The 25,847-nt window shown below is 42.5% G+C and overlaps 1 protein-coding gene across 1 annotated transcript in view; it reads right to left on the reverse strand.

The window, feature by feature from the left end:
- THBS2 (thrombospondin 2) overlaps positions 1 to 25,847 on the reverse strand; it is a 59,606-nt gene that overhangs the window by 26,049 nt on the left and 7,710 nt on the right. The window contains exons 4-10 of the mRNA XM_003421983.4: positions 25,039 to 25,123; positions 11,905 to 12,101; positions 10,675 to 10,815; positions 9,634 to 9,730; positions 3,405 to 3,575; positions 2,535 to 2,711; positions 619 to 792 (exon numbers count right to left, since the gene is read on the reverse strand). Coding sequence (XP_003422031.2) covers positions 619 to 792; positions 2,535 to 2,711; positions 3,405 to 3,575; positions 9,634 to 9,730; positions 10,675 to 10,815; positions 11,905 to 12,101; positions 25,039 to 25,123 — 1,042 coding nt within the window. The remainder of the gene's footprint in view (positions 1 to 618; positions 793 to 2,534; positions 2,712 to 3,404; positions 3,576 to 9,633; positions 9,731 to 10,674; positions 10,816 to 11,904; positions 12,102 to 25,038; positions 25,124 to 25,847) is intronic.

The following is a 25,847-nucleotide window of genomic DNA, read 5'->3' on the forward strand; positions in this document are numbered from 1 at the left end:
CAGCGAAAATGTAAGGAAACACTTCAATAATGCAGATGATCTTTTTTTAAATAAAAGTTGTCTTTGCACAGTGAGAACAGAATTGATTTTTAATTTTTATTCTGTTTTCTAGTTATTTTCCATAATTTTTGCACTTTTAACCAGAATGAAAACTCAATGACTTTTCACAGGGCCATGGGCACCATGAGCAGGCTGAACTCTACTTTGTGTGGAGGAGGCCCACCAACCCCACTGACACACCCCATGTTCACCACCGTCACTCCCACAGATCCCACTTACATGCCCCATGTTCACCACCAACACGTTCCACATCCTCCACCAACACACCCCGTGTCCAACACCAACAAGCCCTGTGACCTCCCACTGATGGGGCAGACCAATGCCCACTGTGAAGAAAGCCCAAGGACACCGCTGACACTCTCCATGTCCGCCACCAACACGCTCGTAGACCCCATTGGCAGGTCTCATGTCCACCACTAACATGCCCAGGTCTACCACTGCACACTCCCATCCACCAACATGCCTCTGTCTACCACCAACACTCTCACAACCACCGACATACCCCCGTCCAACACAGACATGCCCGTGTCCACCTCTGGCACACCAGTGTCCACCCACCGACAGGGCAGCTCTTCCGGTTGCACATGTGCTGCTCCTTGGTGTCTCCTGCGCAGGCCTTCCCTCCATGCTGGGGCTCAGGGCTGTTGCAGACCCGTGTGCGCTCCCGGATGCCACCGGCACAGGTGACCGTACAGGCTGACCACGGGGACCAGGGGCTCCACCGGCCATCAACTATGGGGACAGCACACAGAGGTGAGAGCACAGAGAAGAGTCAGGGGCAGGAAATGCCGCTTCACACTGTTGTGGTGTACGAGGGGAATGCGGTGTTCCACACATTGGAGAAAAAAACTGGTCTCTGTTGGTTGACTTTAAGTAGAAGCCTCTGGTTGGTGCAAATGGTTAATGCACTTGGCTGCTGACAGAAAGGCTGGAGGTTCAATTCCACCCAGGCACCTCGGAAGAAAGGCCTGGTGATCTACTTCTGAAAAACCAATCATTGAATACTTTGTGGAGCACAGTTCTACTCTGACACACTTGGGGTTACCAAGAGTCAAAATCGACTCCACAACAACTGGTTTTTGGTTATTTCTCCCTAGCTTACACCCTATGCTTTTAGCTACATGAATAGTCATTTGTATCACAACATTTCCCCAACTGAGGTCTTTACCTTTCCCCTCAATATATCATCTTCTTTTGTTTCCTATGCTAAATAATGATTCCATTGTCCACCAAGCCACCCCAGCCTGACACTGGGCAGTCTTCCTGACCAGAACAGATATCCCTCCCTAAAGTACCAGTTCCAGTTGCCGTGGGGCCGATTCTAACTCACGGCCACCCACGTGTCCCTTCCTGACCATAGGATTTAGGAGTGATATACATGATGACGGAAACCCTGGTGGCATAGTGGTTAAGTGCTATGGCTGCTAACCAAAGGGTCAGCAGTTCGAATCCACCAGGTGCTCCTTGGAAACTCTACGGGGCAGTTCTACCCTGTCTTATAGAGTCGCTATGAGTCGGGATTGACTGGGCGGTACTGGGTCTGGTTCTTTTGGTTATACATGATGACAATTAAAAGGGTTTCATTTTTAGGCCTGGGGAGAAAATTCACACAAACTTTTATATCTAGAAGCACAGAACTGATTACAAAGGGCTACAAATTACTGGTGCACCTCTGTAACATAGAACCAAGAGGAAAAAAAAAAAAAAAAACCATTACCACCAAGTCGATTCAAACTTTCCAACTCATAGCGACCCTACAGGACAGAGTAAAACGGCCCCATAGGGTTTCCAAGGAGGGGCTGGCGGATTTGAGCTACTTACCCTTTGGTTAGCAGCTGAGCACTTAACCACAGCGCCACCACAGAAGTTTTCATTTCTGAAAAGTTGTTTAAACTTGAATTTGGTTTTAAATGTTTGTCATTTAGTCTTTTGTACAAAGAAGCAACTGATTGAACGCCACCTCCCTACATCCCCCTTTTTCCTGAGTGTTGACCATCATGAACTGGGATTACTTAGAGAAGGTGCTACATGTTCTTAACCTCTACATTTTCTATAAACTCTGACACTGGCTTGGCCAAGATGCTGAGTGGAAGTGCCGCTTTCAGAAGATATTCTGCCCTGTGCCTGGTCCAAAGCCACGACCGTAACTTCCTCCAGGCTCTGGCCTATCTGTCCCTCCACTGTAGATCAGAGTCTGTGAGACAGGGACAGGTTCAGAGCGGTTCATCAAGGTCACACTGAGCCCAGGCAAGCAGCACCCACCCTGAAGGCTCCGTTCCAAAACTGGCCAAGCCGGGGAACTGTAGAACACCTTCCATTCCTCTGGAACTAGGCTGGGCTGCCATCCCAGGATGCTGGGCTGGACTGACAATGGACTGGCACCCATGTGCCCTGCTGTACCTGAGCTGTTCACAGACAGCTCTCCTGTGCCACTGTCCCCAACAAACGCAGCTACAAGGCCCCCACACACTTACTGGGGCAGGGGACGCCCTGGCATGCCTTTGTCTCACGGCCGCTCCCCTTGCAGCTCTTGCCACCCAGCTGCGGGACCGGGGAGTTGCAGAGCCGGATGCGCGTGATGTTGCCAACCCCACAGGTGGTAGAGCAGGAGGACCAGGGGGACCAGTGGCTCCAGCCGCCATCTTGCCGGACTGCACATGGAGAACACAGCACAAGGTGATCAATACACATAGAAGCTCAAGACGAGCTCGTACCAGACCAGGTGTCTGCCTTTTCACTAACTGATTCCTTACATCTAAGAAGGATGGGGACAAAGAGAATTTCACCTGGCAGGAACCCTTCAAAACAGAGTGGCCTGTGTACTGCCTACCAAACTGTAGGATGCAATTATGCTCTTACAAAGTCAGGTGCCTCAAGAAATGCCATGCTTCATCCACTGTGCAGGCATCCAGGCTGAGGAACGAGAGTGAACAGGAGTGGGGCCCCAATACTGCCGTAGTCACACTGACCACGGGAAATGCTCCCCAACACTTTCTGTGATCATCTCATTGACCATGGGAGTGCTCCCCAACACTTACTGTGGTCATCTCACTGATGATGGGCAGTATTCCCTGACACTTACTATGGTCATCTCACTGACCATGGGCAGTGCTCCCTGATATTTACCGTGATCATCTCATTGACCATGGCAGTGCTCCTCGGCACTTACTGTGGTCATCACACTGACCACGGCAGTGCTCCCTGACACTTACTATGGTCATCTCACTGACCATGGGCAGTGCTCCCCGATCCTTACTGTGGTCATCTCACTGACCATTCACAGTGCTCCCCAACACTTACTGCAGTCATCTCACTGACCATTCACAGTGCTCCTTGACACTTACTACGGTTGTCGCACTTGCCCAGGCTACACAGCCTCGTCTGAATGGAGGGTCCCAGGCAGGTGTTGCTGGTGACATCACACGACCGTCCTCTCTGCTGGGTCCCCGAGCCACAGGTAACAGAGCATTCTGTCCACTCTGCCCAAGGAGACCAGCCCTTGTCACTGTCCACAGCTGTGGTCAGAGGAAGCACAATGGACTTAAGTCACACAATCTACATTATGGACTACCTCACCAAACAAAACAGATAAATGGCACAGCAGCTCTTGAGCTGAGAACTCATGCAACTCAGGAGTCAGAATGTGCAAGACCTCCTGGTGAGCAAGTAGTTCTCTAACCAAACAAGCCCAGGGTCACCAAAAGTCCATTATGCCTAAGGAGCTCAACAGCTGCCTTCCCAGTTCAAAACAGGAAAGGACCCTTTGCTGAATGGAGGTTCCCATTTCCATGGCTGTTGTGTGAGGAGCCCTACAGGACCAGGAACTGGGGGGGGTCTGTACTCTGAGGTTTGGGAGGGGTCTAGTCCATCTGTGTCCAGGGGAGTTGTTTACTAGATTTTTAAAAATATCTTACAAGAGAGTGCATTAAACCATGTTTACATGAGATTTTTTAAAAAATTATTAAGGTTTAATTTATTTCCATTTTAATCTTTCTTGCTGACTTACATATGGTAACAGATCACTTCAATTACTGGTTGGAATATAGGACAATAAAACTCAGTTCTAAATAATTTAAATGGTGACAGGTGAAATAAAAAGGCAATTTCCTACAAAGAATTTATTCACAGGTAATTAAAATCCCTAAAGGATGGAAATTACAGTGATTTACCGCAAGAGATAGTTCCAGTAAATAGTAAAAAATGCTATTTGTCCCACTATTGTATTCAGGTAGCAAAGAACCCACTATACACATACGAATGTTCTATGGTTAAATGTTTCAGAAAGCAGGACAAACAGGAGAATGGTCAAGAAGGTGTTTTTCTGTGCTGTGGTGCTCTCAATAACATAAGCGTTTCTCCCTCTCATCTGAATGTGGGCCCTCCAATTATCAGAATTGTATTTTTATCCTAGCCAATGGGCAATCCATTTTATGACTATTTAACACATAATGTATGTCAGGCACTTGGACATATGTTGTATTGTTTATTTAACAACAAAGCCAACCCTCTGTAGAGGGGGATAGCTATCCTGCACATTTCAAATAATGAAACTGAAACTAAGAAAAATTACACTTTGCTTGAAATCATGGAGTGATGAAGCCTGAGCTCTGGCTGCATCTGTCCCCCGTCCACACCCAGGGCTGAGCATGTACATCAAGGCCACCAGCAAAAGGACAATGCCTTCCCCAACTCTGCACCCTTGCCAGGCCCAGCAGCTCAAGTGCACCTCCAGGTCTGGGTCTCTCCAGGAATGGTGGAAAAAACCAGGGGAGGAGGAGGTGCTGAGACAAAGCTTCCAAATATGGTCCAAGCCTTTGTGACATCAATCTCAAAGCTTTTAGATCAGGTTATGAAGATGAGAAAGTGTGGGCATGAAGCAGGAAATTTGAGAGCGGATATACTCAGAAACAACCAATTCTGCTCAGTTCTGCTGGAGGACACGAGGAAAGGACAGAAGAATGAGACATCAAAAATCCAGTTGCTAGGGAGTCGACTCCAACTCATGGCACCCTCACATGTGTCAAAGTAGAATTGTGCTCCATAGGGCTTTCAGTGGCTAAGTTTTTGGAAGTAGATTGCCAGACCTCTCTTCCAAGGAGCCTCTTGGTGGACTCAAACCTGCAACCTTTTAGTTAGTAGCCAAGCATATCAACTAAGATCTAAGCTGACTCAGCAGTCTGTATTTATAACTGGGTGGCACAAACTGTTGGCACTCAACTGCTAAAATGTTGATGGTTTGAATCACCCAGTGGCACCACAGAAGAAAGGCCTGGCAATCTGCTTCTGTAAAGACTACAGCCAAGAAAACCCTATGGAGCTCAGTTCTGCTCTGTAACACGTGGCATCTCCGTGAGTCAGAATCAACTCGATGGCAAAGGGGTTAGTTCCTTTGTTTACTATGGGCATAAAGTTAGGGTTCTTTCTTTGTACATAAGATCTTGAGCAAGTTGTAGCCCCCCTGGGGCTCAGTCCCTCATCTGTTAAAGTGAAATGAGTTGACAAGGACTCATCCAGATTCTTGAACTTCTAAGATATACAAATGGCTTCCTGGCAGACAGTCTGTGTGGTGTGATTAATCACCCTTGTGTGTGGCCTTTCTAGCCATGGTCTTGTAACTTCCACCCAGGTGATTGTGTGATAGGGTAATTGTGGCCTACCAAGGTGATTAGTCAGTTTTGCCTTAAAAGAGAGTCACTTCAAGAACAGACAGGAGGAGCCCACCACAGAGGAAAGAGAGACCAGCAAGAGAGACCCAGCAGCAGAGACCAGCAGAGGATACACCATGGTAGGCTTCCTGGCCCACAGAGAGAGAAAGCTGAGTGCCTTTGGGCAGAGACTGAGGATCAGGGAGAGGCAAGCCTGCGAGCACAGCTGGAAAGAGGCTATCCTGATGGAAGAACTATATCCTGGGTGTTCTTAAGCCTGAATTATAACTGTTACTTCCCGAATAAACTCTGTAATTGTGAATATGGTCTGTGAGTTCTGTGTGGCCGTTGCAATGAATTATCAAACCCAGTAGAGAGTTGCTGTGGAAGGGACTGTTGGTTTCAGAATTAGTAAAGATGGCAGAGAGAGGAGGCCTATCTGACCTCCACCTCGTGGGACTCAGCTTTGGGCTACTGATCTTGATTCTCCTTTCCTCTTGTGAAGTCAGAGGAGGTCAGACACTGTCTTCAATTCATTTTTCCAGTCAGTAAAGGGAATGACCCCCACATGCTGTCAGTTTGTCGTACTGTGGGGGCTTGTATGTTGTTGTGATGCTGGAAGCTATGCCACTGGTATTCAGATACCAGTGGGGTCACCCATGGAGGACAGGTTTCAGCTGAGCTTCCAGACTAAGACAGACGAGGAAGAAGGACCCGCAAGTCTATTTCTGAAAAGAATTAGCCAGTGAAAACCTTATGAATAGCAGTGGAACATTGTCTAATATACTGCAGGAAGATGAGCCCCCCAGGTTGGAAGGCACTCAAAAGACAACAATGGAAGAGCTGCCTCCTCAAAATAGAGTCGACCTTAATAACATGGATAGAGTCCAGCTTTTGGGACCTTCATTTGCTGATTTGGCATAACTCAAAATGAGAAGAAACAGCTACTAACATCCACTAATAATCAGAAGTTGGAATGTATGAAGTATGAAGTATGAATCTAGGAAAAATGGAAATTGTCAAAAATGAAATGGAATGCATAAACATCGATAACCTAGACATTAGTGAGCTGAAATGGACTGGTATTGGCCATTTTGAATTGGACAATCATATAATCTACTATGCTGGGAATGACAACTCGAAGAGGAATGGTGTTGCATTCATCATCAAAAAGAACGTTTCAAGATCTATCCTGAAGTACAACGCTGTCAGTGATAGGATAATATCCATACACCCACAAGGAAGACCAGTTAATATGACTATTATTCAAATTTATGTACCAACCACTAAGACCAAAGATGAAGAAATTGAAGCTTTTTACCAGCTTCTGAAGTCTGAAATTGATCAAACATGCAATCAGGGTGCATTAATAATTACTGGTGATTTTGAATGTAAAAGCTGGAAACAAAGAAAAAGGATCGATAGTTGGAAAATATGGCCTTAGTGATAAAAAAAAAAAAAAAAAACGATGCCAGAGATCACATGATTGATTTTTGCAAGACTTCTTTATTGCAAATACCTTTTTTCACCAACAAAAATGTTAACTATACACACGGACCTCACCAGATGGAATACAGAGGAATCGAATACATCTGTGGAAAGAGACAATGGAAAAGCTCAGTTATCATCAGTCAGAACAAGGCCAGGGACTGACTGTGGAACAGACCATCAATTGCTCACATGCAAGTTCAAGTTGAAACTGAAGAAAATCAGAGCAAGTCCACGAGAGCCAAAATACGACCTTGAGTATATCTCACCTGAATTTAGAGACCATCTCGAGAATAGATTTGATGCATTGAACACTAATGACCTAAGACCAGACGAGTGGTGGAATGACATCAACGACATCATACATGAAGAAAGCAAGAGGTCATTGAAAAGACAGGAAAGACAGAAAAGACCAAGAGGGATGTCAGAGGAGACTCTGAAATTTGCTCTCGAATGTTGAGCAGCTAAAGCAAAAGGAAGAAATGATGAAGTAAAAGGACTGAACAGAAGATTTCAAAGGGCTGCTTGAGTAGTCAAAGTAAACCATTATAATGACATGTGCAAAGAGCTGGAGATAGAAAACCAAAAGGGAAGAACACGCTCAGCATTTCTCAAGCTGAAAGAACTGAAGAAAAATTCAAGCCTCGAGTTGCAAGAGTGAAGAATTCTATGGGGAAAATATTAAATGACACAGGAAGCATTAAAAGAAAATGGAGGGAATACACGGAATCATTATATCAAAAAGAATTAGTCAATGTTCAATCATTTCAAGAGGAAGCATATGATCAGGAACCGATGGTATTAAAATAAGTCCAAGTTGCACTGAAGGCTTTAGTGAAAAACAAGCCTCCAGGAATTGACAGAATATCGACTGAGATATTTCAACAAATAGATGCAGCACTGGAAGTGCTCACTCATCTACGCCAAGAAATTTGGAAGACAGCTACCTGTCCAGCCCACTGGAAGAGATCCATATTAATGCCTATTTCCAAGAAAGGTGATCAAACTGAATATGGAAATTATCAAACAATATCATTAATATCACATGCAAGCAAAATTTTGCTAAAGATTATTCAAAAGTGGCTGCCGCAGTATTTTGACAGGGAACTGCCAGAAATTCAGGCCAGATTCAGAAGAGGATGTAGAACCAGGGATATCATTGCTGATGTCAGATGGATCCTGGCTGAAAGCAGAGAATACTAGAAAGATATTTACCTGTGTTTCATTGACTATGCAAAGGTATTCAACTTTGTGGATCATAACAAATTATGGATAACATTGTGAAGAATGAGAGTTCCAGGACACTTAATTGTGCTCATGAGGAACCTGTACACAGATCAAGAGGCAGTTGTTTGGACAGAACAAGAGGACACTGCATGGTTTAAAGTCTGAAAAGGCATGCATCAGGGTTGTATCCTTTTACCATACCTAGTCAATCTATATGCTGAGCAAATAATCCAAGAACCTGGACTATACCAAGAAGAACAGGGCATCAGGATTAGAAGACTGATTAATCAAACAACCTACATTATGCAGATGACACAACCTTCTTTGCTGAAAGTGAAGAGGACTTGAAGCACTTACTGATGAAGATCAAAGACCACAGCCTTCAGTATGGATTACACCTCAATATAAAGAAAAAAAAAAAAATCCTCACAACTGGACCAATGAGCAACATCATGATAAACAGGGAAAAGATTGAAGTTGTGAAGGACTTCATTTTACTTGGATCCACAATCAATACCCATGGAAGCAGCAGTTAAGAAGTCAAATGACGCATTGCATCGGGCAAATCTGATGCAGAAGGCCTCTTTAAAGTGTTGAAAAGCAAAGACGTCACCTTGAAGACCAAGGTGAGCCTGACCCAAGCTATGGTATTTTCAATTGCATCATATGCGTGTGAAAGCTGGACAATGAATAAGGAAGACCAAAAAAGAATTGACGAATATTCTTGGCGAAGAATGTTGAATATACCAAAAGAATGAACAAATCTGTCTTGGAAGAAGTACAACCAGAGTGCTCCTTAGAAGCAAGGATGGCTAGGCTGCATCTTACATACTTTGGACATGTTGCCAGGAGGGATCAATCCCTGGAGAAAGACATCATGCTTGGTAACGTACAGGGTCAGTGGAAAAGAGGAAGACCCTCAACAAGATGGATTGCCACAGTGTCTGCAACAATGGGCTCAAGCATAATAGCGATGGTAAGGATGGCACGGGATTGAGCAGTATTTCTTTCTGTGGTATGTAGGGTCTCTATGAGTCGGAACCAACTGGAGGGAACCTAACAACACACAAAAGGGAGTTATGAGCTTGGGATCAATTGTTCTGCATCTTATCTGTTTATACCATGGGTCTAAGTCACACCCTTCTCTGCACACATAAATACATGAATAAAACAAATAAATCACCGAGACGCTCGCATTCCTGGCAGTACTTACAGTGGAAGCAAGAAGGGCAGCATTCACCTTCCAGGAAGGATGGATTCACACATGTCACTGGCGGGCATGTGATTTGGTGGCAAACAGTTTTAAATTTCTACAATGAAACAAAGGTATTTATACAGCACTCATTAAAAAAAACAAGTTTGTGAAAGATTGTCACAAGGGCTAACCTAAAAAAAAAAAACCTGAGGAGGCCCAAAAGCGTGGCTATAATGTCCTCTATCACCCACGGATCTTACACGTTATAAACAGAAGAGGCTGGAAAATAGAGTCAGCCCTTTCTCTCATTAATTCTCAGAGCTTAATGCAAATAGGGACACCAAAGATGGCTCTCTATACCCACTGTCTTCCTTTCTCCAATCACAGGAGCCGTGATGACAAAACAAAGACCACCCACCCTCTTGGTGTAGGAGAGGATAAATGGATGGGCCATGTAAACCTGTATTGTTTGATGTGAAGACCACCATCCATGGGAATTGAACACCATCAAGTAAAGAAAAGGAAAATAATCATCTCTTTAAAATATTTAATAGTGACTTGCATTTTCCCAAATGTCTCTGCTGAACCTCAATGCCAAATAGAACCAAGTGGAAATAAACACAGACAGAAACACATGACTTTCTATGCCAGCTCTGTCCCCAACCACCTGTGTGACTTTGGCCACGTCGTTTCACCCTCGGGATTTTGGTTTCTTTATGTGCAAAACAAAGAGGTCGATTTAAGTCTTTATCCCTGTGGTTCCTTCCACATCTGTGACTCTTATGTCTAAACACATTTTATACTTGGCCATTGAATGTTGCAGGGCCCTGGTGGTGCAGTGGTTAAGCATTTGGCTGCTAACCGAAAGGTCGGCAGCTTGAATCCACCAACCACTCCTTGGAAACCCTATGGAGCAGTTCTACTCTGTCCTGTAGGGTCGCTGTTGAACATTGCCAGTGTTCGGGCAGTTAAGATGTGCTGAGAGTTAAGTGTGGTGCAGAATGCCTGAGTGTGCACATTGCCCCTTGCACACAAGAAGAATGGCATCTGGAGCCTCACTTTGCAGGTGCAGGTCGTGCAGCTGTCCACTACCCAGGTCTCGTTGTCTGCGAAGAACCGGCCATCCTGCCAGCACGCTGTCACATTCCTGGTCTTAGGGGGTCCACCAACAAGCTCCCAGAGGAACTGGTTGTCATTCGACTGGAAAATTAAGTTAAATATTTAAGTATAGACAGGAACACACTACACTCAGCCGTCGCACTCATGGATGAGAAAGAACGTTCCTCCTTATGGAGCAATAACAGCCCAGAATCCACTGGTGGTACGGTTTCTACCATCTGCATGGACATGGAAGAGGCTGATGAAGACTGACTAAAATCTATGCAAAATTGTGCCCTTCATGACTGCAACCAAACAGACTGTCTCCACCGTTGCTGTGGCTCATCCACTGTGCTCCTCTCCTCCCATGTCTAATTAGCATCTGTCCTTGCATACTGCTGCCTTCCCACATCCCTTCAGTGGGTCCCTACTCAGGCTGATGCTACCCCAGAGGGCTACCACTGCCACCAAGGTGCAGGACAGCGGTCGGAGAGGGAGACGGTCAACTAGTCAACTGCAGGTGAGAACTAAGGTCCAGTCCATGCAGTTCACTATTTTCTCTCTTATTCACTAAGTGTGACAGGCACTGTCTCATAATACAATAAAAAAAATGAAGTAAGGATGTAATTCTTGCTCTACTGGGGGTTAAGACTATGGAGAAAAAAAGAAAAATAAACTAAATAAAATAAATGAAAATTACACCAAATGTCCCTAAAAATGTATGTGTTTACCTCCTTTGTTCTGAGCTCTCCCCTCAGGAGACTATTATGTGAGTCTCTTCTCCCTGAATAGTGATTTCTATCTTGGGGTGACAAGCCCTTTGAGAATCTGGTGACAGATGTGGGCCCCCACTTGCAAAAATGTACAGAAGTTCACCACCCTGATTTTTTGTGCAATTTCAGGGAGTTTACAAATTTCCTGAGTCTTGGACTCCAAGTTAAACAATCTTATCCTAAAAGTTCTTTTCAGTTTGAGAAGGAGAAATGTTTGATCATCGTAAGCACAACTTCTTGGCACCTGCCATTTCCTTCCTTCTCCACGCCTACCCTTCCTCACTTCTCAGGCATCTGCCTCACTTTCCCTTCTCCACATCTGCCTTCCGCCCTCTTCCATACCTGACCCTCCTCACTTCTGGGTACCTGCCCTTCCTCCCTTCTCCTCACCTGCCCTTCCTCCCTCCTGGACACCTACCACTTTCTTCAGGTTCTCGTGCAGCTGGTTCACAATCACATGCAGCCCTGACAGCTCGTCGATCATGTGACCCAGCTCTTCGCAGGAGCGTTCACACACTTCCGGCTTCTTCTCCGCGCTCTGGCCCACATACTCAGTTGTGATATGTGGGCTCAGGTGGAGGGTCTCCGTGTTCTCATTGATGGCATTGACCTCCACTGGGGGGAAGCACACCAAGACAGTGAGGGGGATTGGCTGGAGCCCCACACTAGGACTATATGTGGGTATCTTAATGTTAAGTTGGAGTCCCCAGGTGGCACAAATGGTTAAGTGCTCCAATACTAGCCGAAAGGTTGTCAGTTCGAACACACCCAGAGGTGCCTTGGAAAACAGGTGTGTTGATCTGCTTCCAAAAAATCATCCATTGAAAACCCTACAAAGTGCAGTTCTACTCTGACACATATGGGATCACTGTAAGTCAGAATCAACTGAAGGGCAACAACAGCAACAACAATGCTAAATTATGCCCAAGGGCAACAGCTGTTTCCAATCATGACCCAGGCTTTAAAAAAAAAAAAAGAAAAAAAAGGCATCTGCCCCATTCCAAAACACTATACTTACTAAGCATGTAAAAATAGGACATTGGAAAATATAAAGAATACTACATTGCCAGAAGACTGAACAAATGTTTTAGAAGAAATACAACCATAATGCCCCTTGGAAGCGAGGATGGACAGACTTCAGCTCACGTACTTTGGGTGTGTCATAGGGAAAGATCACTCACTAGAAGAAGACATCCTGCTTGGTAAAGTAGGCCGAAGCCTAAACCAAATCTGTTGCCATCGAGTTGATACCAACTCATAGAAACTCTGTAGGACAGAGTAGAACTGCACTACAGGGTGTCCAAGGCTGTAATCTTTACGGGAGCAGACAGCCACATCTTTCTCTCTCGTAGCAGATGGTAGGTTCCAACTACTGATCTTTCAGTTAGCAGCTAAGCGCTTCAACCACTGGACTACCAGGGCTCCTCGGTAGAGCGGAGGCTCACAGAAAACAAGGGAAACCCTCCATGAGATGGATTGACACAGTCACTACAACAATAGACTCTAACATGCTAACAATCACAAAGATGGCGCAGGTCTGGGCAATGTTTTGTTCTGTTATACGTGAGGTCACCATGAGTCAGAGCTGACGCAACAGCAATGAACAAAAACAACAAACATTCACAAATGCATGTGCTGAAGTTACACGTCATTAATCTTATTCAAACTAAGGTAGAGGTAGCAATTTTTTCTTTTTCTGACAATATCTCAATTTAGGCCCCATCCTAAACCTTTCCTTCAGCCACATATTCTATGACTTGTTTTAATTTCACATAGCTCTCTTATCCATCCCTAAATCCCGTTCTTATCACTCCTTGCTCTGCCTTAAAGAAAATTCCATTATCTTCATGCTCAAATAAGTAACTTCCTAAAAACACCACCTTCGTGCCATTTCTTTGCTGGAATTCAGGGTCAATCCACTGCAGTGAAGGGGAGACACCTACAGGAGCCTGATCCAGAGGAGTCTGCCTTTTACTGCCCAGATGTGGTACCCAACTGCCTGAAGTCTCAGTGCGTGGGACATGTGTGGACATGCATGTAATTCACGCACTTTATTCTTGGAAAGTCCAGAAGCAGAAGTTATCAGCAGGCCAAGCTGGGCCTGGTTAGCAGTATCAGTGCCAAGGTCTCCCAGCAGGAGCTTGACCTGCTTACTCACAATCCAGCTCCTTCAGACATTCCATTATTGAGTTAACACTGTTAAATGTCATAATTCTGTCAGGCAGTGGTTACTAAGTTTTCATTACTTGGTTATACCCCTTTGTTGCCACTCACATTAACCTTGGAATTTTCCCCTCAGATTTCTTATATCTATAAAAATATATCAAACCAGACCCTTTGACATTAAGTCAGTTCCAACTCCTAGTGACTCGATGGGACAGACTAGAATCGTCCCTTAGGGTTTCCAAGCAGAAAGCTGGTGGATTTGATCTCCTGACTGTTTGGTTAGCAGCCATAGCTTTTAATCGCTGCACCACAGCTCCTATAAACACATGTTATTGTCGTTATGTGTTATCTAGTCTGTTTCAACTCACAGCGACCCTATGTACAACAGAACAAAACATTGCCCAGTCCCGCACCATCCTCACAACTGTTGTTATACTTGGGCACATTGTTGCAGTCACTGTGTAAATCCACCTCATTGAGACTCTTCCTCTCCTTCACTGACCCTCCATTTACCAAACATCATGTCCCTCTCCAGGGACTGATCCATCTTGATAACACGAGACGTAGTCTCACTATCCTTGCTTCTAAGGAGCATTCTGGCTATATTTGTTCCAAGACAGATTTGTTCATTCTTTTGGCAGCCCACAGTATATTCAATACTTTTCCACAGCACCACAATTCAAAGGCGTCAATTTTCCTTCAGTCTTCCTTATGCATTGTCCAGCTTTAGCGTGCATATGAGACATTTGAAAACACCATGGCTTAGGTCAGATACACCTTATTCTTCAAGGTGACATATTTGCTTTTCAACACTTTAAAGAGGTCTTTTGCAGATGATTTGCCCGATGCAATGCCTTGTTTGATTTCCTGGCTGCTGCTTCTGTGGCTGTTGATTGTGGATCCAAGTAAAATGAAATCCTTGACAACTTCAGTCTTTTCTCCATTCATCATGATGTTGCTTATTGGTCCAGTTGTAAGAATTTTTGTTTTCTTTATGTTGAGGGGTAATCCATACTGAAGACTGTAGTCTTTGATCTTCGTCAGTGCTTCAAGTCCTCTTCACTTTCAGCAAGCAAGGTTGTGTCATCTGCATAACGCAGGTTGTTAATGAGTCTTCTTCCAATTCTAATGCCCCATTCTTCTTCATATAGTCCAGCTTCTCAGATCATTTGTTCAGCATACAAATTGAATAGGTATGCTGAAAGGATACCACCCTGACACACACCTTTCTGGACTTTAAACCATGCAGTATCCCCTTGTTTTGTTCGAATAACCGTCTCTTGATCCATGTACTGATCCTCATAAGCACAGTTAAGTGTTCGGGAATTCCCATTCTTCCCAATGTCCATAATTTATAATCCACACAGTCAAATGCCTTTGCATAGTCAATAAGACACAGGTAAACATCCTTCTGGTATTCTCTGCTTTCAGCCAGGATCCCTCTGACATCAGCAATGATATCCCTGGTTCCACGTCCTCTTCTGAAACCAGCCTGAATTTTTGGCAGTTCCCTGTCGATATACTGCTGCAGCTGCTTTTGAGTGACCTTCGGCAAAATTTTATGTGCATGTGACATTAGTGATACTGTTTTATAACTTCTGCATTCTGTTGAATCACTTTTCTTTGGAATAGGCATAAATATGGATCTCTTCCAATCGGTTGGCCAGGTAGCTGTCTTCTGAATTTCTTGGCAGAGATGAGTGAGCACTTCCAGTGCTGTATCCATTTGTTGAAACTTCTCAATGGGTATTCCGTTAATTCCTGAAGGCTTGTTTTTCACCAATGCCTTCAGTGCAGCTTGGACTTCTTCCTTCAGTACCATGAATACCTGATCATATGCTACCTCCTGAAATGGTTGAATGTCCACCAATTCTTTTTGGTACAGTGACTCTGTATATTCCTTCCATCTTCTTTTTTTGCTTTCTGCATCATTCAATATTTTCCCCTTCAAAACCTTCAATATTGCAATTCAAGGCTGGAATTTTTTCTTCAACTCTTTCTGCCTTAGAAATACTGGGCATATTCTTCCCTTTTTTGTTTTCTAACTCCAAGCCTTTTGCACATTACATTATAATGCTTTGTCTTCTCAAGATGGCCTTTGAAATCTTCTATTCAATTCTTTTATTTTATCATTTCTTCCTTTTGCTTTAGCTACTCGACGTTTAGCAACATCTTTCAGAGTCTCTTCTGACATCCATTTTGGTCTTGGGTCATTGGTGTTCAACGTGTCATATCTCTTTTTGAGATGGTCTCTAAATTCAGGTGAGTTGAAACAGACTAGACAACACATAACAACAATAACATATGTTTATAGGAGCTGTGGTGTTGCAGTGATTAAAAGCTATGGCTGCTAACCAAACAGTACTCAAAATTGTACTTTGGCTCTTGTGGACTTGTTCTAATTTTTTTCAATTTCAACCTGAACTTGCATAACTTGCATAGGAGTGATTAATGGTCTGTTTTGCAGTCAGCCCCTAGCCTTGTTCTGACTGATGCTATTGAGCTTTTCCATTGTCTCTTTCCACAGATGTAGTCAATTTGATTCCTGTGTATTCCATCTGGCGAGGTCCACGTGTATAGTCAACATTTTATGTTGTTGAAAGAGGTATTCACAATGAATAAGTCATTGGTCTTGCCAAATTTTACCATCTGATCTCTGACATCATTCCTATCACCAAGACCATATTTTCCAACTACCAATTCTTCTTTGTTTCCACCTTCTGCATTCCAATCACCAGTAATTATCAATCCTGATTGCATGTTCGTTCCATTTCAGACTGCAGAAATTTGGTAAAAATCTTCAATTTCTTCATCTTTGGCCTTAGTGGTTGGGGCATAAATTTGAAAAATGTATTAACTGGTCTTCCTTGTAGGCGTGTGGATATTATCCTATCATTGACAGCATTGTACTTTAGGATACATCTTGAAATTTTTTTTTTATGACAAATGCAACATCATTCCTTTTTAAGTTGTTATTCCCAGCATAGTAGACCATATGATTTTCTGATTCAAAATGGCCTATATCAGTCTATTTCAGCTCACTAATGCCTAGGATACTGATGTCTACTCATTGCATTTCATTTCTGACAACTTCCAAGTTTCCTAGATTCCACGTTCTGTTTATTAATGGATGTTTGCAGCTATTTCTTCTTATTTTGAGTCGTGCCAAGTCAGCAAATGAATGTCTCGAAAGCTTGACTCCATCCACATCATTAAAGTCGACTCTACTTTGAGGAGGCAGCTCTTCCCCATTTGTGTTTTGAGTGCCTTCCAACCTGGGGGGCTCATCTTCCAGCACTGTATTAGACAATGTTCCGCTGCTATTCATAAGGTTTTCACTGGCTATTTCTTTTCAGATGTAGACCACTAAGTCCTTCTTCCTAGTCTGTCTTAGTCTGGAAGCTCAGCTGAAACCTGTCTGCCACAGGTGACCCTGCTGGTATCTGAATACCAGTGGCATAGCTTCCAGCATCACAGCCACATGCAAGCCCCACAGTACAACAAACTGATGGAATCATATAAATAGAACCACATGAATGTGTGTGTGTGTGTGTGTGTGTGTGTGTGTGTGTGTGTGTGTAAAGAGAGAAAGGGATTATCTTAACTGGATTCTACTCTCAGTTCATATCATTTTCATTCAGTAACGAAACTCTCAGTATATCCAGACTACTCAGTTTTCATTTATCTTAACAGCTAAGCAAAAAACAGTACATCTCTTTGTTTGTCTTCCTGCTTCTGTCATGAATTCAATTGTCCTGGTCATAAAACTATCCAACTAGACTGAATTTTCCCACGTTTCTGCAAATATTCTTAGTAGTGAAATAATAATGTTTGGCACCATTCTCAAGGTTACTCCCTTTTTTTAACAAACAGTAAAAAGGGCTGTGTTATTACTAAGCACCAATTTGTGAAAGTGTTTCTATAAGGCCAATTTTCTTTAAAACTGACCTAACTAGTGGGGAATAAAAATTGGGAAATTTGTTCACAAAGATCTTAAAAATGGAACCCTAACAGAGCCCTCATTGTGCAGTGGTTAAGAGCCTGGCTGGTAACCAAAAGGTCAGTAGTTCAAATCCACCAGTTGCTCAGTGGAAACCCTACCAAATAGTTCTACTCTGTCCTATAGGGTCGCTGTGAGTAGGAATCAACTGAACAGTAACTGGTTTGTTTGTTTTTTGGTTTAATGTTCCGGGTGCTTCAGTAGAAGACACGCTCATGGTTAATTGCTACACATTATTAGATAGACAAGGAAAAGGCTAGTAAATATTTAAAAGTATATAAACATATACTAATTCTGTATCTTGAAATAAAAGATTATGATTTCTGTGCACATCTGCTTATTAAGTAAGACCTTCGGTAAATTTAAAGTGTTGCTTTTACTAGTTCCAAGCACATTACTAACTTGTAACGCTAAGTCTAGAAAATATCTATTTAAAGAAGTTATATTTGTTAGAAAGTATGTTGTTAAAAACAAGCAAACAACTGTTTTCAAAAAGTTGTAATTATTTTTGTCATTGTAGGTGAATGTTACCCACTATATACAATCATGTACCACAAAACGTCCATGCAGCAACGTCCGACCACATATATGTCTGTAGTCCTGTAAGGTTACATCAGAGTTCAGAAATTCCAAACAGAGAAGGGGACTTAGTGAAGTTAAGCATGTCGCACTCAACAATCATGACAATTCTCAAAAACAAAGAAAAAATCTCCAAACTGTTAAAGGATCAGCCCCACTGAAAGAGCTATGACATTAACAAAAATGTGACAGGAACTTAGATATGGAGAAATTGCTAATGACATGAACTGAGGACCAAACACAAAAGCAAATCCCTCTCAGCATGTTGACAATTACTGTTAAGGCACGAAGCTTGTTTGAGATGCTTAGAGAAAAAGCAGGACCAGACTACAAAACGGAGTTTAGTGCTAGGTCTTGGTGGTTCAAGCGCTTCAAACAATGTTTTTCGCTGCAAAATGTAGAAGTGACTGGTGAGTCTTCTAGTGCTGATGCAAAGGCAACATGAGAATTTGCTGAAAACTAACATAAGCAAATTGTGTTTTTAATAGGCACCATTGAGTCAGTTCCAATTCATAGAGACCCCGTGCACAACAGACCAAAACACTTTTCAGCTCTGCCACATCCTCACAATTGTTGCTGTGCTTTGAGCCCATTGTTGCAGGCACAGTGTCAATCCATCTCCTTGAGGGTCTTCCTCTTTTTTTCTGACCTTCTACATTACCAAGCATGATGTTCTTCTCCAGGGACTGATCCCTCCTGACATGTCTGAAGTATGTGAGATGTAGTCTTGCCATCCTTGGTTCTAAGGAGCATTCTGGTTGTACTTCTTCCAAGATAAATTTGTTCATTCTTTTGGCAGTTCATGGTATATTCAATATTCCTCTGCAACACCACAATTCAAAGACATAAATTCTTCCTTGGTCTTTATTCATCATCCAGCTTTTGCATGCATATGGGGTGACTGAAAACACCATGGCTTGGATCAGGTGCACCTTAGTCTTCGGGGTGATATCTTTGCTCTTCAACACTTTGAAGAGGTTCTTTGCAGCAGATTCACCCAATGCGACGCGTCATTTGATTCCTTGACTGCTGCTTCCATGGCTGTCGATTGTGGATCCAAGTAAAATGAAATCCTTGACAACTTCAATCTTTTCTCCATTTATCATGATGTTGCTCATTGGTCCAGTTGTGAGGATTTTTGTTTTCTATAAGTTGAGGTATAATCCATACTAAAGGCTGTGGTCTTTGATCTTTATCAGTAAGTGCTTCAAGTCCTCTTCGCTTTCAGTAAGGAAGGTTGTGTCATCTGCATAATGTAGGTTGTTAATCAGTCTTCTTCCAATCCTGATGCCCTGTTCTTCTTGGTATAGTCCAGGTTCTCAGATTATTTGCTCAAAATACAGATTGAGTAGGTGTGGTGAAAGGATACAACCCTGATGCACACCTTTCTGGACTTTAAACCATGCAGTATCCTCTTGTTCTATTCAAACAACTGCCGCTTGATCTATGTATGTACAGGTTCCTCATGAGCACAATTAAGTGTTCTGGAATTCTCATTCTTCACAACGTTATTCATAATTTGTTATGATCCACACAGTCGAATGCTTTTCCATAGTCAATAACACATAGGTAAACATCTTTCTGGTATTCTCTGCTTTCAGCCAGGATCCATCTGACATCAGCAATGGCATCCCTGGTTCCATGTCCTCTTCTGAATCTGGCTTGAATTTCTGGAAGTTCCTGGCCAAAATACTGCTGTAACTGCTTCTGAATGATCTTCAGCAAAATCTTACTTGTATGTGATATTAATGATATTGTTCAATAATTTCTGCATTCAGTGGGATCACCTTTGCTGGGAATGGGCATAAATATAGATTTCTTCCAGTCAGTTGGCCGGTAGCGTCTTCCAAATTTCTTGGCATAGAGGAGTGAGTACTTCCACCACTGCATACATTTGTTGAAACATCTCAGTTGATATTCCATCAATTCCTGAAGCCTTGTTTTTCAACAATGCCTTCAGTGCAGCTTGGACTTCTTCCTTCAATACCATTGGTTCCTGCTCGTATGGCACCTCCTGAAATGGTTGAACATCGACCAGTCCTTTTTGGTATGCTGACTCTGTGTATTCCTTCCATCTTCTTTTGATGCTTCCTGTGTCTTTTAGTATTTTACCCATAGAATTCTTCAATATTCCAACTCAAACATTGGATTTTTTCTTCAGTTATTTCAGCTTGAGAAATGCAGAGCGTGTTCTTCCCTTTTGGTTTTCCATCTCCAACTCTTTGCACATGTCATTATAATACTTTACTTTGCCTTTTCAAGCCACCTTTTGAAATCTTCTGTTCAACTCTTTTACTTCATTTCTTCCTTTCGTTTTAGCTACTTGATGTTCAAAATCAAGTTTCAGAGTTTCTTCTGACATTCATTTTGGTCTTTTCTTTCTTTCCTGTCTTTTTAATGACCTCTTGCTTTCTTCATGTATGATGTCCTTGATGTCATTCCGCAACTTGTCTGGTCCTGGGTCATTAGTGTTCAACTAGTCAAATCTCTACTTGAGATGGTCTCTAAATTCACATGGGATATACTCAGCATCCTACTTTGGCTCTCAAGGACTTGTGCTAATTTTCTTCAGTTTCTATCGAACGTGCACGTGAGCAAATGATGATCTGTTCTGCAGTCAGCCCTTGGCCTTGTTCTGACTGATGCTGTTGAGCTTTTCCATCGTCTCTTTCTTTCCACAGATGTAGTGGATTTGATTCTTGTGTATTCCATCTGACGAGGTCCATGTGTACAGTCCCTGTTTATGTTGTTGAAAAAAGGTATTTGCAATGAGTAAGTCATTGGCCTTGCAAAATTCTATCATGTGATCTCAAGCATCGTTTCTATCACAATGGCCATATTTTACAACTATGGATCCTTCTTCGTTTCCAACTTTCACTTTCCAATCTCCAGTAATTATCAAGGTATCCTGAGTGCATGTTTGATCGATTTCAGACTACAGAAGTTGGTAGAAAGCTTCAGTATCTTCATCTGTGGCCTTAGTGGTTGGTTCATAAAGTTGAATAATAGTCGTATTAACTAGTTTTCCTTATAAGCGTATGGATATTTTCCTATCACTGACAGCATTGTACTTCAGGATACATATTGAAATGTTCTTTTAGATGATGAATGCAATGCCATTCCTCTTCTAGTTGTCGTTCATGGCACAGTAGACCATATGATTTTCTGATTCAAAATGGCCAATATCAGTCCATTTCAGCTCACTATTATTGCCTAAGATATCAATGTTTATGCATTCCATTTCATTTTTGATGATTTCCAATTTTCCTGGATTCATACTTTGTACATTTCACGTTCTGATTATTAATGGATATTTGCAGCTGTTTCTCCTCATTTAGAGTCGTGCCACATCAGCAAATGAAGGTCCCAAGAACTTGACTTTGTCCGCATCATTAAGGTTGACTCTACTTTAAGGAGGCAGCTCTTCCCCAGTGGTCTTTTGAGTGCCTTCCAAACTGAGGGACTCCTCTTCCAGTACTGTATACAACAATGTTCTGCTGCTAGAGTTCCAGCATCACAGCAAAATGCAAGCCCCCACAGTATGACAAACTGACAAGCTGAGGTTATTTGCCACAGAAAGTTTTTAATATGGACGAGACCTCCTTATTCTGGGAGTGAATGCCTGAAAGGACCTTCATCCATAACAAGGTGTTTACACAACATCCAAATCACATAATGTCCTGTTTCAAAGATTGTATGGTGGATGTTAAATGACCCAGGACTGTGTATGTATATTGAGAGAGAGAGAGAGAGATTATCTCTGTGGTAACAGACTCATGTTGCCATCAATAATCTAGCTCCAATGTAACTCTAAACCTGTTGCAGTCCAGTCAATTCTGACTCATGGCAACCCCATGCGTGTCAAAGTAAAACTGTGCTGTACAGGATTTTTGATGACTGATTTTCGGAAGTAGATCACCAGGCCTTTTCTCCAAGGCTCCTCTGGGTGGACTCCCACCTCTAACTTTCCAGTTAGCAGCCAAGCATGTTCACCATTTGTACCACCCAGGGTCTCCCAGTGTAAATCAGCCTGCATCAAGTTACAGTACAGATATTTTTTTATTAGGGACATTGCAAAGGGTATATTTTCTCTTTATACAACTGTATTTGTATATATATATATAATATATAAATAGACTAGCAGATTGAAAAAAAATAGCAGCAACAAAAAGTACCCAAAAGAACAAGAACCCTCTAGTGTGCCCCTAAGCACATGGTACTCAAGGAGGATCATTCTTATTTGAGTTCTCAGTTGCTCTCTAGATAACAGGCAAAGCCAGGGTTCATTAGGGTTAAGGTTAGAGTTAGGACTAGGACAAGGGTTAGGAGACCTTCCATTCCCCTTTTGTTGGGGTATAATGTCCCTCTCCTTTGTTCCATCACAAGGCAGCAAATTGCTGGCCTAACCAGAACATATGCTGGCACTTCTTAGGCTCGTCTTCTATACCTGGACACAGATGGCCGCCCAACCCTAGCCCCAGTATGTGCAAGTTCTGCTTGCTCTTTCCTTTGCTCTCCTGGTGAACTACAGGGTTACTGTCTGATGTCAGTTCATGTCTTTGCCTTTCAGAATGTTTTGCATTTTCAGTCACTGCACCCAAAAAAAGGGCAATGACTCAACTCAGATGGACTGATGGTGTGTTTTAGAAGGATCTGGAATATGGGGGGTGAGAGTTGGGCCTGAGCCACAGTTGCTGTTGGCAAGAAGGAGTCTGGAATTGGGAGTGTATGTGATGAGGTGCTAACAATGACTTTCATCTCAACAGTCCAGCCCAGGAACATGGCGTTTATTCCTTTTACCCTCTTGTACCTTGACTGATCAACAGGTTGAAAGGTATGCACCTTAGACTGAAAGATACTTAAGTCTGTAAACTCAGTCAGCAGTTCATGACGGAGCTAATGCCAAGGGGCTCAGGAGGGATACCTTGTTTCCTGCACAGGAAACGCACAAACGTGGGGTCCCAGCAAGGATGAGTTATCAGAGTAGGGCCCTACCTGGAAGTGGACGGCTGGACCACGTAGCTATGATTGTGAAATTATTAATCCTACGAATCCTTCACACTTTTATCCATAAAAGAATAACTTACTTTTGTCATCACTTAGTATTGAAATGAAGAAGTGGTCTTAATGAAAAATATTATACAGCTGAAATCGTGTACCAGATAAGACCACCACACATCTGTTGGTTCATCATGCTGTGGTGGCTTGCAAGTTGCTGTGATGCTGAAAGCTACGCCAATGATATTTTAGATATCCTCTGGGGCGCCCATGTGGAGAGATTTCAGCAGAGCTTTCAGACTAAGACATAGGAGGAAAGGCTGGTGACCTATTTCTGATAATCGGCCAATGAAAACCCTATAGATCACAACAGACTATTGGCCTGATGTAATGCTGGAAGATGAGCCTCCTAGGTTGGAAGCCTCTCAAAACACACCGTGGCTGTAACAATGGATTCAAGCACACCAGTGATCATGAAGAGAGTGCAGAACCAGCAGTGATTCTTCTGTTGCGCATGGGGTCACCATGAGTCGAAGCCAACTCAATGGCAACGAACAGTAAGCTGATACCAGCTTTTGCCTTGGAGCCTATCAGACAAACCCAGGCTGGTAGCCCAGCCTCACTGCTTATCACGTAGTTAAACCCGGCAACTAGCATAGCCTCTTGAACCTTGTTTTTGTTGTTGTTAGGTGCCATCGAGTCGGTTCTGACTCATAGCAAACCTATGTACAACAAAATGAAACACTGCCCAGTCCTGCACTATCCTCACAATCACTGCAATGGGCCTTAGCTTCTTTATTTGTAAAATGAGAAGAATGAAAGTACTCATCTCATAAAGTTATTTGGAAGATCAAATAGTATATTTAAAGTGTCTGGCATAGTGACCTTCATAAATTAAAAGCTCAGGAAAAGGTTAGAAAATTATGGTTGGAAATATAATTCAAAATGATAATTAACAGACAATTGGGATGATTTGTAGATGATTCAAGTAGCATAAATTTTTGTAATTTGACTATCAACAACAATGAATAGTATAAGAATATTTCTTAATTCAAGTTTGACAAACTTGATTCACTTTATGCAGCGTATCTTCACACATTAACAGACTCTAAGAGTTGCAGGTACAGGTGTCCCAAGATTACAAGGGTTCCCTTCCTAAATCTGTCTTTAAGTCAAATGTGTATGTAAATTGAAACACTTCGGTACAGTTCATATCTAAGGTCAGTTAGTCAAATGTTTGTTTTGGTATATAGTGTACCTTTCTATGCATAAAAACATTAAAGAAACACTTCCAGATACACTAAAATATCTGCAACATAATAATACAGGAATAATAATAACACAGGAACAATAATAATAATGTTTTGATGTGGGTCTCAATGTGGTACCCATTTGTTGTTATGAACCATTTCATGTACCTCGAATTTTTAATATAATAGGCTATACAGGGACTGGTTCATAACTACAGGTTGTATGTAAGTCAGACATTCGTCATAACCCAGGGACTGCCTGTATTTCAAATCAATTTTAAATGCTAATGATTTATATTGGGTTGTAAAATGGAAAAATCTTTGGACTATTGAAATCTATCCAAAAGCAACCCTTCAAACAGTTTATCATTTTTGGATGTCAACATGTCTAAGTTGATTAGGCAACTCATTCAAGGACAATGATGGTACTTTATTAAAACAGTTTTACTTAAATCCCCACTAGCACTATTTATACACACACACACACACGCACACACACATCATAGTAGAAAGTCAGTGCAAGACACGGAATGGCAGACATAGTCCAAAACACACTTACCTTCCTGGCCTTGCTGACACCCTTTCTTGCTTAGAACATCTTCCACAGAATTTTCAAAAACTAAGTACACATTTTGAAGTAAACCCTATAAATAGACATAAAGGGAGAAACAGAGCAACATATAAACATTGAACTTTTGATGTCAAGCTAAATGACAATATAAAAACACAAAATGTAATCTTAAAATTGTGACAATCATTTTGTGTTTTTATACTCAGCAGGCTTGAAATCTTTTATAACTGATTATCCACAGTATATTTTATTTTTAAAACTTTATTTTTAGGCATGACACAGAAAGTGGGAGTTTAATGTAAGAAATGGGCTGACTAGAAGAAAGGGCATTCTACAGAGAAGAAGGAGGGTGGCCGGAAGAGTGCTGTGTACATTCTCTCATCTGAAGGTGGTCCTGTAGACATTCCAGGCTGTCCTTTCCTTACAGGGTATGCTAGTGATCACAGTACTCCTCCATTTGCCTAAAGGTCTCAGAAGCAGCTCCTGGACCAGCCACAGTCCGTGTGGGATCACAGACAACAGGTCTACCAGAGCCTCCCCGTGTGTGAGTGGTCAATCATTGTTTATGGCAGGAGCCGATCATCACAGTGAGCCACATGGGGTTCCTTGATGTCCACAGGAGATTCATTCAATAACAAGGCAAGCATCTCTGGGCCTTTTACTCAAACCACCTAGTTTAAACACATATTCACTTCCAAAGAACGCACACACACCTAGAAGAGAGAACTGTGCTGACGTTCCCTTGTAGGTCACAAACACAGTGATTTAGAAAGACCTGCTTCCCAAAAATGTTTTAA

This window comes from Loxodonta africana, chromosome 1 (genome assembly GCF_030014295.1).
Source record: "Loxodonta africana isolate mLoxAfr1 chromosome 1, mLoxAfr1.hap2, whole genome shotgun sequence".
Classification (NCBI taxonomy): Eukaryota; Metazoa; Chordata; class Mammalia; order Proboscidea; family Elephantidae; genus Loxodonta; species Loxodonta africana.